This window comes from Chionomys nivalis, chromosome 3 (assembly GCF_950005125.1).
Source record: "Chionomys nivalis chromosome 3, mChiNiv1.1, whole genome shotgun sequence".
Classification (NCBI taxonomy): domain Eukaryota; kingdom Metazoa; phylum Chordata; class Mammalia; order Rodentia; family Cricetidae; genus Chionomys; species Chionomys nivalis.
This window is the reverse complement of record NC_080088.1, coordinates 37,315,125-37,328,354: the sequence shown is the minus strand read 5'-3', so window position 1 is coordinate 37,328,354 and position 13,230 is coordinate 37,315,125. Positions and strand designations below refer to the sequence as shown.

The following is a 13,230-nucleotide window of genomic DNA, read 5'->3' as shown; positions in this document are numbered from 1 at the left end:
GGGGAAAAGTTTAGCAGTCTATTAAAAATATGTAGTGAGTATGGATTAAAATTGAAGTAGGGGTGGGGCAATGACTCAGCTATCAAAGTATGTGTTGCTTTTCTAGACGATCAGAGAATTATTCTCAGACCTTCACTCAATCATCCCTAGCTGCCTAGAACTCAAACTCCATTCAGAACCTTTCTCTGGCTCCTGGGGACAGTAAGACAGTCATGACAGATGTCTTTCTCTCAATCTATCTTTCTCTCTCTCTCTCCCTCTGTGTATGTGTGTCTTTTATATAAATAAGGGATTTAAGAATATTTTAAATACTATAGAATCAAGAATATAAGCAAGTATGTAACTGAAAAACAAGAAATTCTTTCTTACTTTTTTATTTCTTTTATTATTATTATTATTTTTAAAAATCTTTTATACAACACATTCCAACTACAGTTTCCCCTCCCATACCCCTCCCAACTTCCCCTATCTCCCCTCTCTCTAAAATTCATTCTACTTCAGTTTTCTTTCAGAAAAGAGAAAGTAAACAAAAACAATAAAACACGACAAAACAAGATATAGTAAGAAAAGGCAGAGGACTACATATTTATTCTTGGAAAGACAACCCAATATGAGGAATAGAGTTTCAAAAGTAGGCAAAAATCAGAGACAAGATTTCTATGGATTAGAACAATAAGTAGTACACACATAAAACAACAAATGACCAGGAATATCTCTTAAAACATTCACTTAATATTTTAACCATAATTCCATAATTAGGCATGTATGTATAATCTAGTCATAGGTAATATTTCTATTATTTTCAAAACACACTATCAAATAGTATGAAATACTGCAGAAGAGAAAAAAAACATACTTAAAACCATGAAAATTTCGGAAGATAGTGATCATTTCATGACTCTTTTGAGAGCACTTAAAACTTCCTTGTTTCTTAAACTGTAAATAAAGGGGTTTAGCAGAGGAATCACAACTGTGTAGAACAGTGAATACATTTTATCTTGGTGTTTGCCTGATCCAGACCCAGGACTGACATACATAAAAAGGAGAGTGCCATAGAACAAAGAGACAGAGAGCAGGTGGGCACTGCAGGTGAAGAAGGCTTTCTTTCTGCCCTTCTTAGACTTCATGTTCAGGACAGCAAATAGGACACGGGCATAAGAGACTACGATGGTCACAGAGGTGCTGATTTGTATGGAAGAAGCAAAAATAAAAGCCACCAATGCATTAAGAGATGGATCTGTACAAGAAATTGTATAGATTGGCATGATTTCACAGTAGAAATGATCAATAATATTAGACCTACAGAATGTTAATCTGAATAACAATCCCACATGAACTATAGGATTTAGGAAACCAATTATATATGACACACTTATTAACACAGTGCACAGTCTTTTGGACATCACTACTGTATAGTGCAGAGGATTGCATATGGCCACATAGCGGTCATAGGCCATTGCAACCAATAGGAAAATTTCTGTGGTTGCACTGAAACAAAAGAAGTAAAATTGGGCAAAACACTCACCCATTGATATCATGTCATTCTTATTTGAAAATTTCATAAGCATCTTTGGAGTCACAGAGGATGAAGTGCAGGCATCTGCAAAGGCTAAGTTTCCAAGGAAAAAGTACATGGGAGTGTGAAGATGGGGGTCTTTCCAGATGAGAAAGATTAAGCCAAGGTTGCCCACCATGGTGATGACATAGATGAAGAAGAACACCAGAAATAGAGGGACTTGCAGCTCTGGACGATCTGTTATTCCTCTAAAGACAAACTCAGTCAGCAGGGTCCTGTTCACTTCCATCATACCGGCTCAGGTTGCTCACTGTAAAGAGAGATGAGACAAAAAACAAATATATATGGCCAACTGTCAAAGAGAATAGGGTCATATTGTAGTCCACATTCCCACATGTCAGATGCTCCTTAGTAAATATGAACAAAGTGGACTATGTCTGCTTCTGTAGCTCTCCTGAAATAGGAAATATTTTTTAAATAATTTTGATGAGTACTTTTTTAAATTTAAGTGCATTGGTGTTTTGCCTGCACTGAATGTTTGTGTGAGAATGTCCGGTAACCTGAAACCAGAGTTACAGACCATTGTGAGCTGTCATGTGGATGTTTGAAATTGAAACAGGTCCTATGAAAGAGGAACCAGTATTCTTAACAGCTGAGTCATCTCTCCAGTCCTAGATTATATCATGCAATTATATGAAAAGTAACTGAAGCCATAAATATTGATCCACTTGGCCTTATATACATTGACCTAATAACTAAAAATTATGTTTAACTTAATATATTTATAGATTATGTTTAATTTAATTACATTTATAATATGAAAATTCTATACAAAATTTAGAGTGATTAAACATACAAAACATACTTTGTTCTAAAATATTTTAAAAACAATCTCTAGTTGAAATGTCTTCTTTTTCAATATTTCAATAATGACATTATCATTCACATTTACAGTGGATTTTGAACAACTAACTTTTTCATGTTTCTCTCCCTCTTCTGATGTTTCTTTGCCTTTCCAAATGGCTTCATCCTATTTTCTTTTCATATGTATCTTTCAAATGTATTTACATGAGAGGCAAAGGGACTTTGCTTTTGTTATTACTGATATTTGTGTGTTCATACTTCAAAGACATAAACAGGTAAGGTAATACTACAGTAATTTAAAATATTTTTGTTCCTTCTATCCTGTTCATATTTGCTTATTGATTATACATCTATAAAGCAACAATGGATTATGAACACAACTTTTTATGTTGTGTTTTCAGAAGAGTACATGTAAAGAAGCATTAATTCACTTTCTCACAGGATTAAAGATACCTGAATTAAAATGTTATGATTTTTAGTGTGCAACAAAGAGCCTATTAATCACATATTAGTCCATGATGTTACAAGAACTTTTATTTTAAGATAAAACACATATACACACATGTGTACACACTTTTTTACATACTGATGAAAGAGCTAAGAAATAAAATTTAAACATGCCTTTTTGGAAAATTGCCTACGATTTTAAAGAGACTTAAACAATGTCATGGTGTTTCTTGAACCTTTAATTTCCTTGGGGGTTATTGTGAAGTTAAAAATGTTATTTAACATTATAAAACACATCACAATAGAATGAATGACCAATGTCTCCAATATGTACATTCTCTCCCAAGATATTCAAAACTTTGTATAAAAAGTATTAAGTAGGTAAAACATTAAGCTACCTAATTTATAATGACCACAAATATAACACGCAATGCAAAAAATTTCACTGAAAGGCATGTACCTAGGAGTGTAATTAGTTAGAGAAGAGGGGTCAGAACCTAGAATACAGCAGGGTGAGCATTCAAGTTGGGTCTACATTGTTATGTTTCTGTGTGATAATATGCACAGTTCTGGGCATAATGTGGTTTGTGTATTTGCATCACTATATTATTGTTCTAAAATTGAAGCTTATCACTTATAAATATCAGATTTTGGTGGCTAAACTCCCAATGAATAGGGAAAGACATAGTATTAAGACAAGGCCAGCCAAGTGGGTTTCTTACCAGCATATACTTTGCATTTGTTTTTTGAGCTTAGCCATCAATATTTTTATAGAGTTATCCCAGAGTTCCACGTCCTCATCAGTGTTTTTAAGAAACTATTATTCTCAAATAATTTGTTTTATGTTTTTAAAGGGTGTAGAGTTCTTTTTAAAAGAATGAACAAGGAATAGTCTTAAGACAATAAAACATATAGAAGAATGGAAGTGTTGTACAGAGGTTCACGGGGTAATTTTAATTTCATTATTTCAACTAGAAAGAAAAAAACTGTTCTGTGGAAATAGTTTACCTCTATCTTTATTGGGTATAGGAAAGAGAATATTTGCTTAGTTTTGTTGGATGCTGAAACACAATAGCAGAGAAATTGTAATGTTTGTCATATTATTAAATGTTTCACTATCATCTCAAAAAAGCATAAGATAACCCTTATTTTATATTTTCTAAAAATTTAGCATGAAACAGATGCTGCTGCTGCGGGGAATCTTCCTTTCTTCATATTCCCAGGATCTCAAGGAATCCATCAACAGGTGAGGAAACAGGCATGGGTGCCTTAAGAAGTCACAAGCCTTCTGGTTCCATGAACCAGAATTCATCTTGACTATGGCAACCTCCAAAGTAAAAATCAGAAAAGATAATTTTACTTATTATGAATAAAAACATAAAGCCGGGCGGTGGTGACGCACGCCTTTAATCCCAATACTCGGAAGGCAGAGGCAGGCGGATCTCCGGGAGTTCGAGGCCAGCTTGGTCTACAAGAGCTAGTTCCGGGACCGGCACCAAAGCTACAGAGAAACCTTGTCTCAACCACCCCCCCCCCCAAAAAAAGAAGAAAAACATAATAGTTGATCACATGAACTCTTACAAAGTCATACGACTAAGCACAAATCTTTGGTGTATAAGCACATAGCTGGGTGTCAGCAGGGACTTAGAGAAAGTGAACTAGATAGCAAAATATCTCATTTAGATTCTCATATCTATTGTTTGTCACTTTTGCTAGAAAATTTCCTTAAAAGATGTGTCCACGTTATTATTTCTATGCAGATATTCATACATTATGATAAACGTTTTCTAATGAAGGGGTTGAACTATTAAAATGACAATAATGTTTTACTCACCAGACTCCTATAAAACAGCTGCAGGCATAGATGCCAAGAAGCTTATATCTCCATGAAAACAGTCCAGCTTCAGCAGCAAGAGTGTCAGTGACAACTGTCCTTCTCAGGTCAATTTCCTTTAACAAAAGCAGTTTGTAGGGGCTATTTATCTCTTATCATCTTCAATACTATTTTAAATTCAAAACTAAAACTCCCTCAGTGCTACCAAAAATTCCCTGTAGGATTAAGTCAATCTGCTTGGCATTGTTTATTACTCAGCTAATTATTACTAACAAACCTATTATAGCTGGACTTACATAGGCTTGCTAGCTTTATAATCCCAAATATTAAAGGTCAGCTATAAATAAAAGTATTTATTCCACTGACATTCTTTAGATATTTTGGATAAAATTGACTATTATATTGTAACACATTGAAAAATATTTTATAAATATATACATTTTAGTATGAATATTAATTAACCTTTTTGGAAATTATCAAATGTTCCCATAGTGTTTTTATTTATTTTTTTTTAATTTTTTTTTAATTCTTTTTTAATTAAAATTTCCACATGCTCCCCGTTTCCCATTTCCCTCCCCTCCTCCCAAATATTGCCCCCTCCCCCCACTCCCCTCCCCCTATCCCCACTCCTCTTCTCCTCCCCCCACACCATTCCCCCTCCTTCTTGATACTGAAGAGCAGTCCAAATTCTCTGTCCTGCAGGAAGATGAAGGTCTTCTATCTACGTCCTGGAAGGTGAGCGTCTAAACAGGCTAAGCTCCCACAAAGCCAGTTCATGTATTAGGATCGAAACCTAGTGCCATTGTCCTTGGCTTCTCATCTGCCTTCTTTGTCCGCCATGCTCAGAGAGTCCAGAATCAACCCATGCTTATTCAGTCCCAGACCAGCTGGCCTTGGTGGGCTCCCAATAAATCAGTTCCACTGTCACAGTGGGTGGGTGCATCCCTCGTGGTCCCGATTTCCTTGCTCATGTTCTCCCTCCTTCTGCTCCTCATTTGGACCTTAAGAACTCAGACCGTTGCTCCAAATTGAGACTCTGTCTCTACCTCGATCCATCGCCAGATGAAGGTTCTAAGGTGATATGCAAGATATTCATCAGTATAGGATAGGGTCATTTCAGGTTCCCTCTCCTTAATTGCCCAAGGTACCAGCTGGGGACATATTCCTGGACACCTGCGAACCCCTCTAGAGTCAAGTCTCTTGCCAACCCTAAGATGGCTCCCTTAGATAGGATATATACTTTTTAAAGAACAATTTACTATTTATTTATTTATTTATTTATTTATATTTGTCTTTCTATTTAAATAATCATTTTATCATCAAACGTCCTTTTTATACCTTTTAACACTCCCAGCCTTCATGTTGCCTTAGTGGATATGGTCTGTTTCGGGGCTTGCATGGGTCTTATGCACAGCACAGTGTTTAGCATGTACATGGTTCATCATTTATCATCCTATCTGAATCTTCACAATTTCTGTAAACCTCATGAACTAAATTTTCCCTAAGAGTATTTTTCTTTTTTTTTCTTTTTTTTCCATTCAAAAATTTTCACTTCCTCCCCTCCTCCGATTCCCCTCCCACTCCCCCACTCTCTCTCCTCCCTCCCTGTCCCAAACTTAAACTGGACATTAAAATTCTAATTAACCCAATTAAAAAAATGGGGTACTGAACTGAAAAGAGAATTCTCATTAGACGAAGTTCAAATGGCCAAAAAACACTTAAGGTCATGTTCAACCTCCTTCGCGATCAGGAAAATGAAAATCAAAACAACTTTAAGATACCATCTTACACCTGTCAGAATGGCTAAAATCAAAAACACCAATGATAGCCTATGCTGGAGAGGATGTGGAGTAAGGGGAACACTCATCCATTGCTGGTGGGAATGCAAACTTGTGCAACCACTTTGAAAATCAGTGTGGCGGTTTCTCAGGAAATTAGGAATAAATCTACCTCAGGATCAAGCAATACCACTCTTGGGAATATACCCAAGAGATGCCCATACACACTACAAAAGCATTTGTTCAACTGTGTTCATAGCAACATTATTTGTAATAGCCAGAACCTGGAAACAACCTAGATGCCCCTCAATGGAAGAATGGATAAAGAAAGTGTGGAATATATACACAATAAAGAACTACTCAGCGGAAAAAAAAAAAGACATCTTGAATTTTGCATTCAAATGGATGGAAATAGAAAACACTATCCTGAGTGAGATAACCCAGACCCAAAAAGAGGAATATGGTATGTACTCACTCATTAGTGGACTCTAGCCATAAACAAAGGACATTAAGCCTATAGTTCACAAGCCTAGAGAAGCCAAATAACAAGGTGAACCCAAAGAAAAACATATATAGATTCTCCTGAAAATTGGAAGCAAACAAGTTCGCCCGGCAAAAGTTGGGAGCATGGGGGTGGGAGAAAGGTAGGGTGGGGAGAAGGGGAGATGGGGAGAGAGAAGGGAGAAAGGAAAAACTGGAGAGAGCTTCGTGGGAATGGGAGGATGGAGATGGAGGAAGGGCAGATATTGGAGCAGAGAAGAAGATGTCTACATTAAGGGAGTCATTTTAGGGTTGGCAAGAGACTTGGCTCTAGAGGGGATCCCAGGTGTCCAAGAGCATGTCCCCAGCTGGGTCCTTGGGTAGCAGAAGAGAGAGTACCTGAACTGGCCTTGCCCTACTATCACACTGATGATCATCTCAAATATCACCATATAATCTTCATCCAGTGACAGATGGATATTGAGTCAGAGACCCTCATCAGAGCAACGGACTGAGCCCCCAAGGTCCAATTGAAGAGCAGAAGGAGGGAGAAGACGACGAGCAAGGAAGTCAGGACCGCGAGGGGTCCACCCACTGAGACAGTGTGCCTGTTCTAATGGGAGCTCACCAAATCCAGCTGGACCAGGACTGAACGAGCACATGATCAAACTGGACTCTCTGAATGTGGCTGACAATGGGGACTGACTGAGAAGCCATTGATAAAGGCACTGGGACTTGTTTCTACTGCATGTGCTGGCTTTTGGGGACCCTAGTCTATTTGGATGCAAAGCTTCCTAGGTCTGGATGTAGGGAGGAGGGCCTTGGAAGAATTTACTTTTTAAAAAAGAAAACAAACAATCTTTTTTTATTTCACATTCCAATCCCAGTTCCCACTCCCTCCCCTCTTACCTTTCCTTCCACCTAACGACCCACACTCTACCCCCTATCCACTACTCAAAGAGGGTAAGGCACATAGCTTTGGTGAAGGCCCAAGCCCTCGCTACTATATATAGGCTGGGCAAGGTATTTATCCAAATAGAATGAGTTCTAAAAAATCCAGTACAAGCAGCAAGGTTAAATCCTGGTGCCACTGCCAGTGGCCCCACAGTCTGCCCCAGCCATACAACTGTCACCCACATTCAGAGGGACTAGTTTGAACTTATGCTGTTTCCTTCCCAGTCTGGTTGGAGTTAGTGAGCTCCCATTAGCTCAGGTAGACTGTTTCAGTGTACCCAACATGGTCTTGACCTCTTTGCTCATATTTTCTCACCTCTCACTCTTCATCTGGATTTTGGGAACTCAGTCCAGTGCTCCAATATGGGTCTCTGCCTCTGTTTCAATCAGTTGCTGGCTAATGGTTCTATGGTGATATATAAGATATTCATCAGTCTGACTACAGGGCAAGGCCAGTTCCAGCACTCTCTCCTCTATTGCTTAGGGTCTTTTCTGGGGTCCTTGTGGATTTCTGGGAATTTCTCTAGAGCCAGGTTTCCTGCCAGGCCCATAATGACTCCTTCAATCGAAATATCTCTTTCTATGCTCTCATTTCTGTCTTCCCTCCATCTCGACTATCCTGTTCCCTCAAGTTCTCCTCCCTGCTCCCCTACTAATTCAGATTCAATCAATGGTAAAATAGATTGCTTTTCATCATTTTCCAACTGAGAATAAGTTTTATTGAACTATATGATGTTTCCAGTATGAATGCATTTCTCACATACAAAATCAACAAATTTTAATGTGACTCACTGTAATCAAATATCAGAGAAATGCTTAAGGCAATGAAAATACATAAAACATAAAGAAAACAATTTCTTCAATCACACTGATTGTTGGTCAATGCTAATAGCATTTTCGTGCATATATCTCCCTTCTTCTACCCATCTATGTCTTTCTTTTTGTGTATAAAGTATTTATATGTATACTTAAACACAAAATGATGTTAAGGTACAAGTATTTTCTTCATAAAGAGGTAAGAAGAGTAGGGAGGAGTATTTGATAGGGTTTGGAGGGAGGAAGGGAAAGAGAAAAATGTAATTAAATTACACTCTCAAAAAATGTTCTATGACTACCCCTAAACTTAAAGTTCATAAAATTGAAAGAATATTTTATCCAAATATGTTTACATTGTTAAGGATGACATCTTACAATTTTGCCACAAGTCTATGGATATGTTATGATCATTTACATTAATTATGCAAAAGCAACACATGTTGCTTTTTAATGCAGACCCCAAATAACAAACACATTATGTTTATATGTATGCACATGAAAATATATCTATACCTACATGAACATAGTATCATATTTCTCTGACTCACAAGTATTTGGAAAAATTGTAACAATTTATAAAGAGTTATAAGTTACCTTCAATTTTACTGAAAATGGAAAAATATGGTTGCAATTGTTTATGAGGACAAAGTGATGTCTTTATGCACACATGCTGTACGTCATGGTTATCCATTGTCACCATTTTGTGAAGATGTCACCATCACCAAATGTTTTCTTATCCCACTAAAATCTTCCCTTAACAACCATTCCTCAGTCTGCCAACTCTCCAGGCTCTGGTAGCTGCATGTCCAGTTTTCTATGCGTCTCACTGTTTTAGATTCTGCATTTAAGTCAGTTGAAGAAGTACTGGACCTTCCAGACCTGCATAATTCCTTTTGGCATATCTTCCAGGCTCATCCATGATTTTGAGAATTACAGTATTTCCATCATTTGATTAGTAATCAGTTCACCTCATTTATCTTGTCAATCTAGCCATTAGTGGTCATGCAGGGTACTTCAGTACATTGGGCATTGCAAAAGATACAGCAGTGGACATGACAGTGAAGACATTTCTTCAGAGTATTGATACAGTAGATGTACTTGGTTTTGAAGATGGTTCCATACTATTTCTAACATACAGACTTGGAGATTTTTGACTCTAAGATGTTGATCAAATGAAAATTCTTCAACTTAATTTCCTCACTTGCAAAGTAAAGTTATTAATGTGAACCTACAATGTTTCCAGAGAGCCAGATGGGAGGATGAGAGGGAAGTTCTTGTCATTGGTGACAAATGGTAAAAATACACATAATAATGACTTCAACTGTGTTGGTGGTTGTTTTACTTATTCATAAATGAAACTGCCCATCTCTTCTACAAGTAAATAGAGTTGCAGAGGGAAAAAGTGAGATATGTGCTGTTAAGTGGAAGTTTAACTCTGTTCACAAAAGAAAACTTTTACACATAGTTCATTTCATCTTTAACTTGACATGGAGAACAGAAAGATATTTAGGTGGAGTAAGTGAAGAAAAAATACCAGTATGTGTAGTCCATTTTAGAGACAGCTTTGTCATTTTTACTGATAATTGTAACACTTCACAGCTGAGTGTGTCATACTGCAATGTTAGGCCATAGATATTTCCTTCCTAACCAGAATACAACTTTGAAGTCCAACTAGGTTAACACTATGTCATCTTCTCCAGTGTTCACAACTTACTTTTTACAAGATTGCAACTGAGTCTTTCTTTTTCAAGAGTCTCTTTTTAGCATGAAGAGTACCTTAGTTATGTTCTTATTGCTATAACAAAATTCCCTTAAATCATCAATTTCAGAGAGAAAGTATAGTCAGAATTTCTTAGAACCACCAACTCTCAAATAATGACATAGAGACTTATTAAGCATAAAAGTTTGACCTTAGCTTAGTCTAGTTCCCAACTAGTTCTTATAACTTAAAATAACCAGTTATATTAATCTATGTTCTATCATATGTCTGACTTCCTTTACATCTTGCTGGTTAATCCCCACCTCAGAATCTTCCTCAAGTTCCTCTCCCCCAGAAGTCCTGCCTATCCTCTCCTGTCTTCCTATTGACTGTTCAGTTTTTTATTAAAACAATTAAAGGATGCCTTAGGCTACTGAGGTAAAACAAAGACACATCTTCGCAGTGTATAAAATGATTATCTGACAAGAAAGTGTAGTTTGGGGTTCATAGTTCCATGGTAATATAGTCCTTCATGACCAGAAGATCAAAGTAGCATGAGATTGAAACAATGGATCATTGCACCCTCAATCAAAAAACAGCAATAACAGAGAGTAGGACCATGCTAGAAAGTCTAAAAAGCCTATTGCCAGTAACCAACTTCTCTCAGAAAAACCTGCATGTCCTAAAAGTTCCATGATCTTTCCAAATATCAAAAACTGGGACCAAGGATCCAAATCCCAAATTCCCACAGTGAATGTTTTCCAACAAATTAAAACATTTTAGCCAGAACCCCATATATTCATGGTCCATTTGATAGCAAGAACATTCAGTATAAGTTTAATGCTCCCATTGTATTTGTTTTTCTTCACAGTATTTTTATGAATTAATAGGTAAGTTCACATATGAATCCTGAGTACCCTCATTTTCCATCACTTCCAGGTCTGCCCTTTCCACACTTGAGATCCTTTCCCCAAAGATAAAAAGAAAAAGAATTTTTTTTTAAAAAAAATGTCCAATCTGGAGCATTGTCAATTTCTGGTGGCCAATCCCTTAAAGAAAATAGAGTCCTTCCCCACCACACCCCTGACAGAAGTCATCAGTTGTAGAGAGATATACTTCACAAGCATTCTTTTCTCAATCTTTAAGAGTTCTCTCTGACCACTTTCTGTCTAGACTATTACTTTTTTGGAGACTGAGGGTAACGATTGTCACAAAAGCCTTCTCTGGCCCTCCTCAACTGTTAGTCTGCAGTCATCAACAACACTGCAAAAGTAGCTTCCGTGACCTTTACAGTCAATAGGCAGCAGCATGGATCATGCATGGACTTACACATGGTTCCAGTGACAAAATGGACCACGGACACCAACATATTCTTTGGTATCAGCAAGTGTCACTGACCTCAGCATGGTCTTCAAAGGCAAAAGAGACCACAAACATCAACATAGTCTGTTGCCGCTGCACAGACCAGGGACACTATCACAGCCCTTAGTGATAGCTCTAACCATGGACATCAACACGGATTCAGGTTGCAGCCCAGACCATGGACATCAAGATGGCCTTAAGTAGTAACACAGGCCACAGACATCAGCACAGACCCTGGCTGCATTAGGACTACGGAGTCAGGTACGGTAAGGCCCTCAGTGACAACATGGGACATGAACATCATTATGACCTCAGGTGGCTTCACAGACCACTGATAACAGCATGGCCCCTGGAAGACCATGTCCACAGACATCAGGTGGAAGTCAGACCAAAGATACTGTATGGCCCTGGGTAGTAACTCAGGCCAAGGACATCCACGTGGCTCCTGGCTGCCGTACGACCATGGATAACCATATTAACCTCTGGCTTTGAAACAGCATGGAGCAATGGCTCATAGCTACCAAAGTGGTCTCCAGGTTCAGCATAGCCCTTTAAGGAGGTCCAATCCAGATATAAACTATTCTTCATTTTGGGCATCCTTTTACTTCTTAGAATCAGGGTGGTCTCGCAGCTCTACAGTGTGTTGAGGGATGAATCAGAATGCTAGCTCCATAAACTGTCACAACAAGAATATTCCTGAATGACACCATTGACTTCATGTGGCAAAAGGCATGAATTACAATTCACCTGCTCATGAGATGCATTTGGAGATCTTTGCTAGAAGACGCACCTAGATCTCTGACTCTGAGCCACAGAAATATGTGAAAACAAAAAAAGACATAGGCAGCAAAAAGACAGACAATTTATAAGAATTTAAAACTATCTTCTTAGTTCTATGAAAAAAATATGTTTATTGTGATTTTTAGTACTTTAAGAAATGTCATGGATGTAAAACATATTTTTGTCTATCAGATAACTTGTAAATAACAAGAAATACTACACTTAAGTGCTTGGGTGTTATTCTTCCTTGTCATATGAAAAAATACATATTATTTATTTTTGTACTGGTAATACAACTACAGATTATTTAAAAGAACTTTGCTCAAGTAATGATTAGGAGGGGAATAGTATGTTTTAAACCAATCATTTATGCACCTGAATTGCTTTTTGATAAAAATGAACTCAAAGAATTGTAATAAATATATTAAACCAAAATTTATTAATTTAGTAAATAAGTAATTTAATAAAGGAACTTTCACAGAGAAGTTGAATTTCAAATTAAGACAGGGATTAGATATTAAAGTCCTCATTAACTATTTTATAGTAATGTGACTAAGAAAGACATTCAGTTTCACCTTTTATTCCTTTAAGGAGAAATCCATAAATTTTCTATTATGTGAAAAGCACAGGATCAAATTTTATGTTTCATTGCTAAAGAGAGGATAGGTGTTGCAAAAATTGAAATAATAAGCAATGATTA

General features: G+C 37.2%; 1 protein-coding gene across 1 annotated transcript; it reads right to left on the bottom strand.

Moving 5' to 3' along the window:
* Window positions 1-887: 887 nt before the first annotated feature.
* LOC130871677 (olfactory receptor 5AC1-like) lies at window positions 888-1,808 on the bottom strand. The gene has a single exon (XM_057765227.1). The coding sequence runs from the start codon at window positions 1,806-1,808 to the stop codon at window positions 888-890; it is 921 nt and encodes a 306-aa protein (XP_057621210.1).
* Window positions 1,809-13,230: the final 11,422 nt, after the last annotated feature.

Coding starts and splice junctions, on each gene's coding strand:
- LOC130871677 (XM_057765227.1), bottom strand. CDS start 1,808: ATGATGGAAGTGAACAGGACCCTGCTGACTGAGTTTGTCTTTAGAGGA.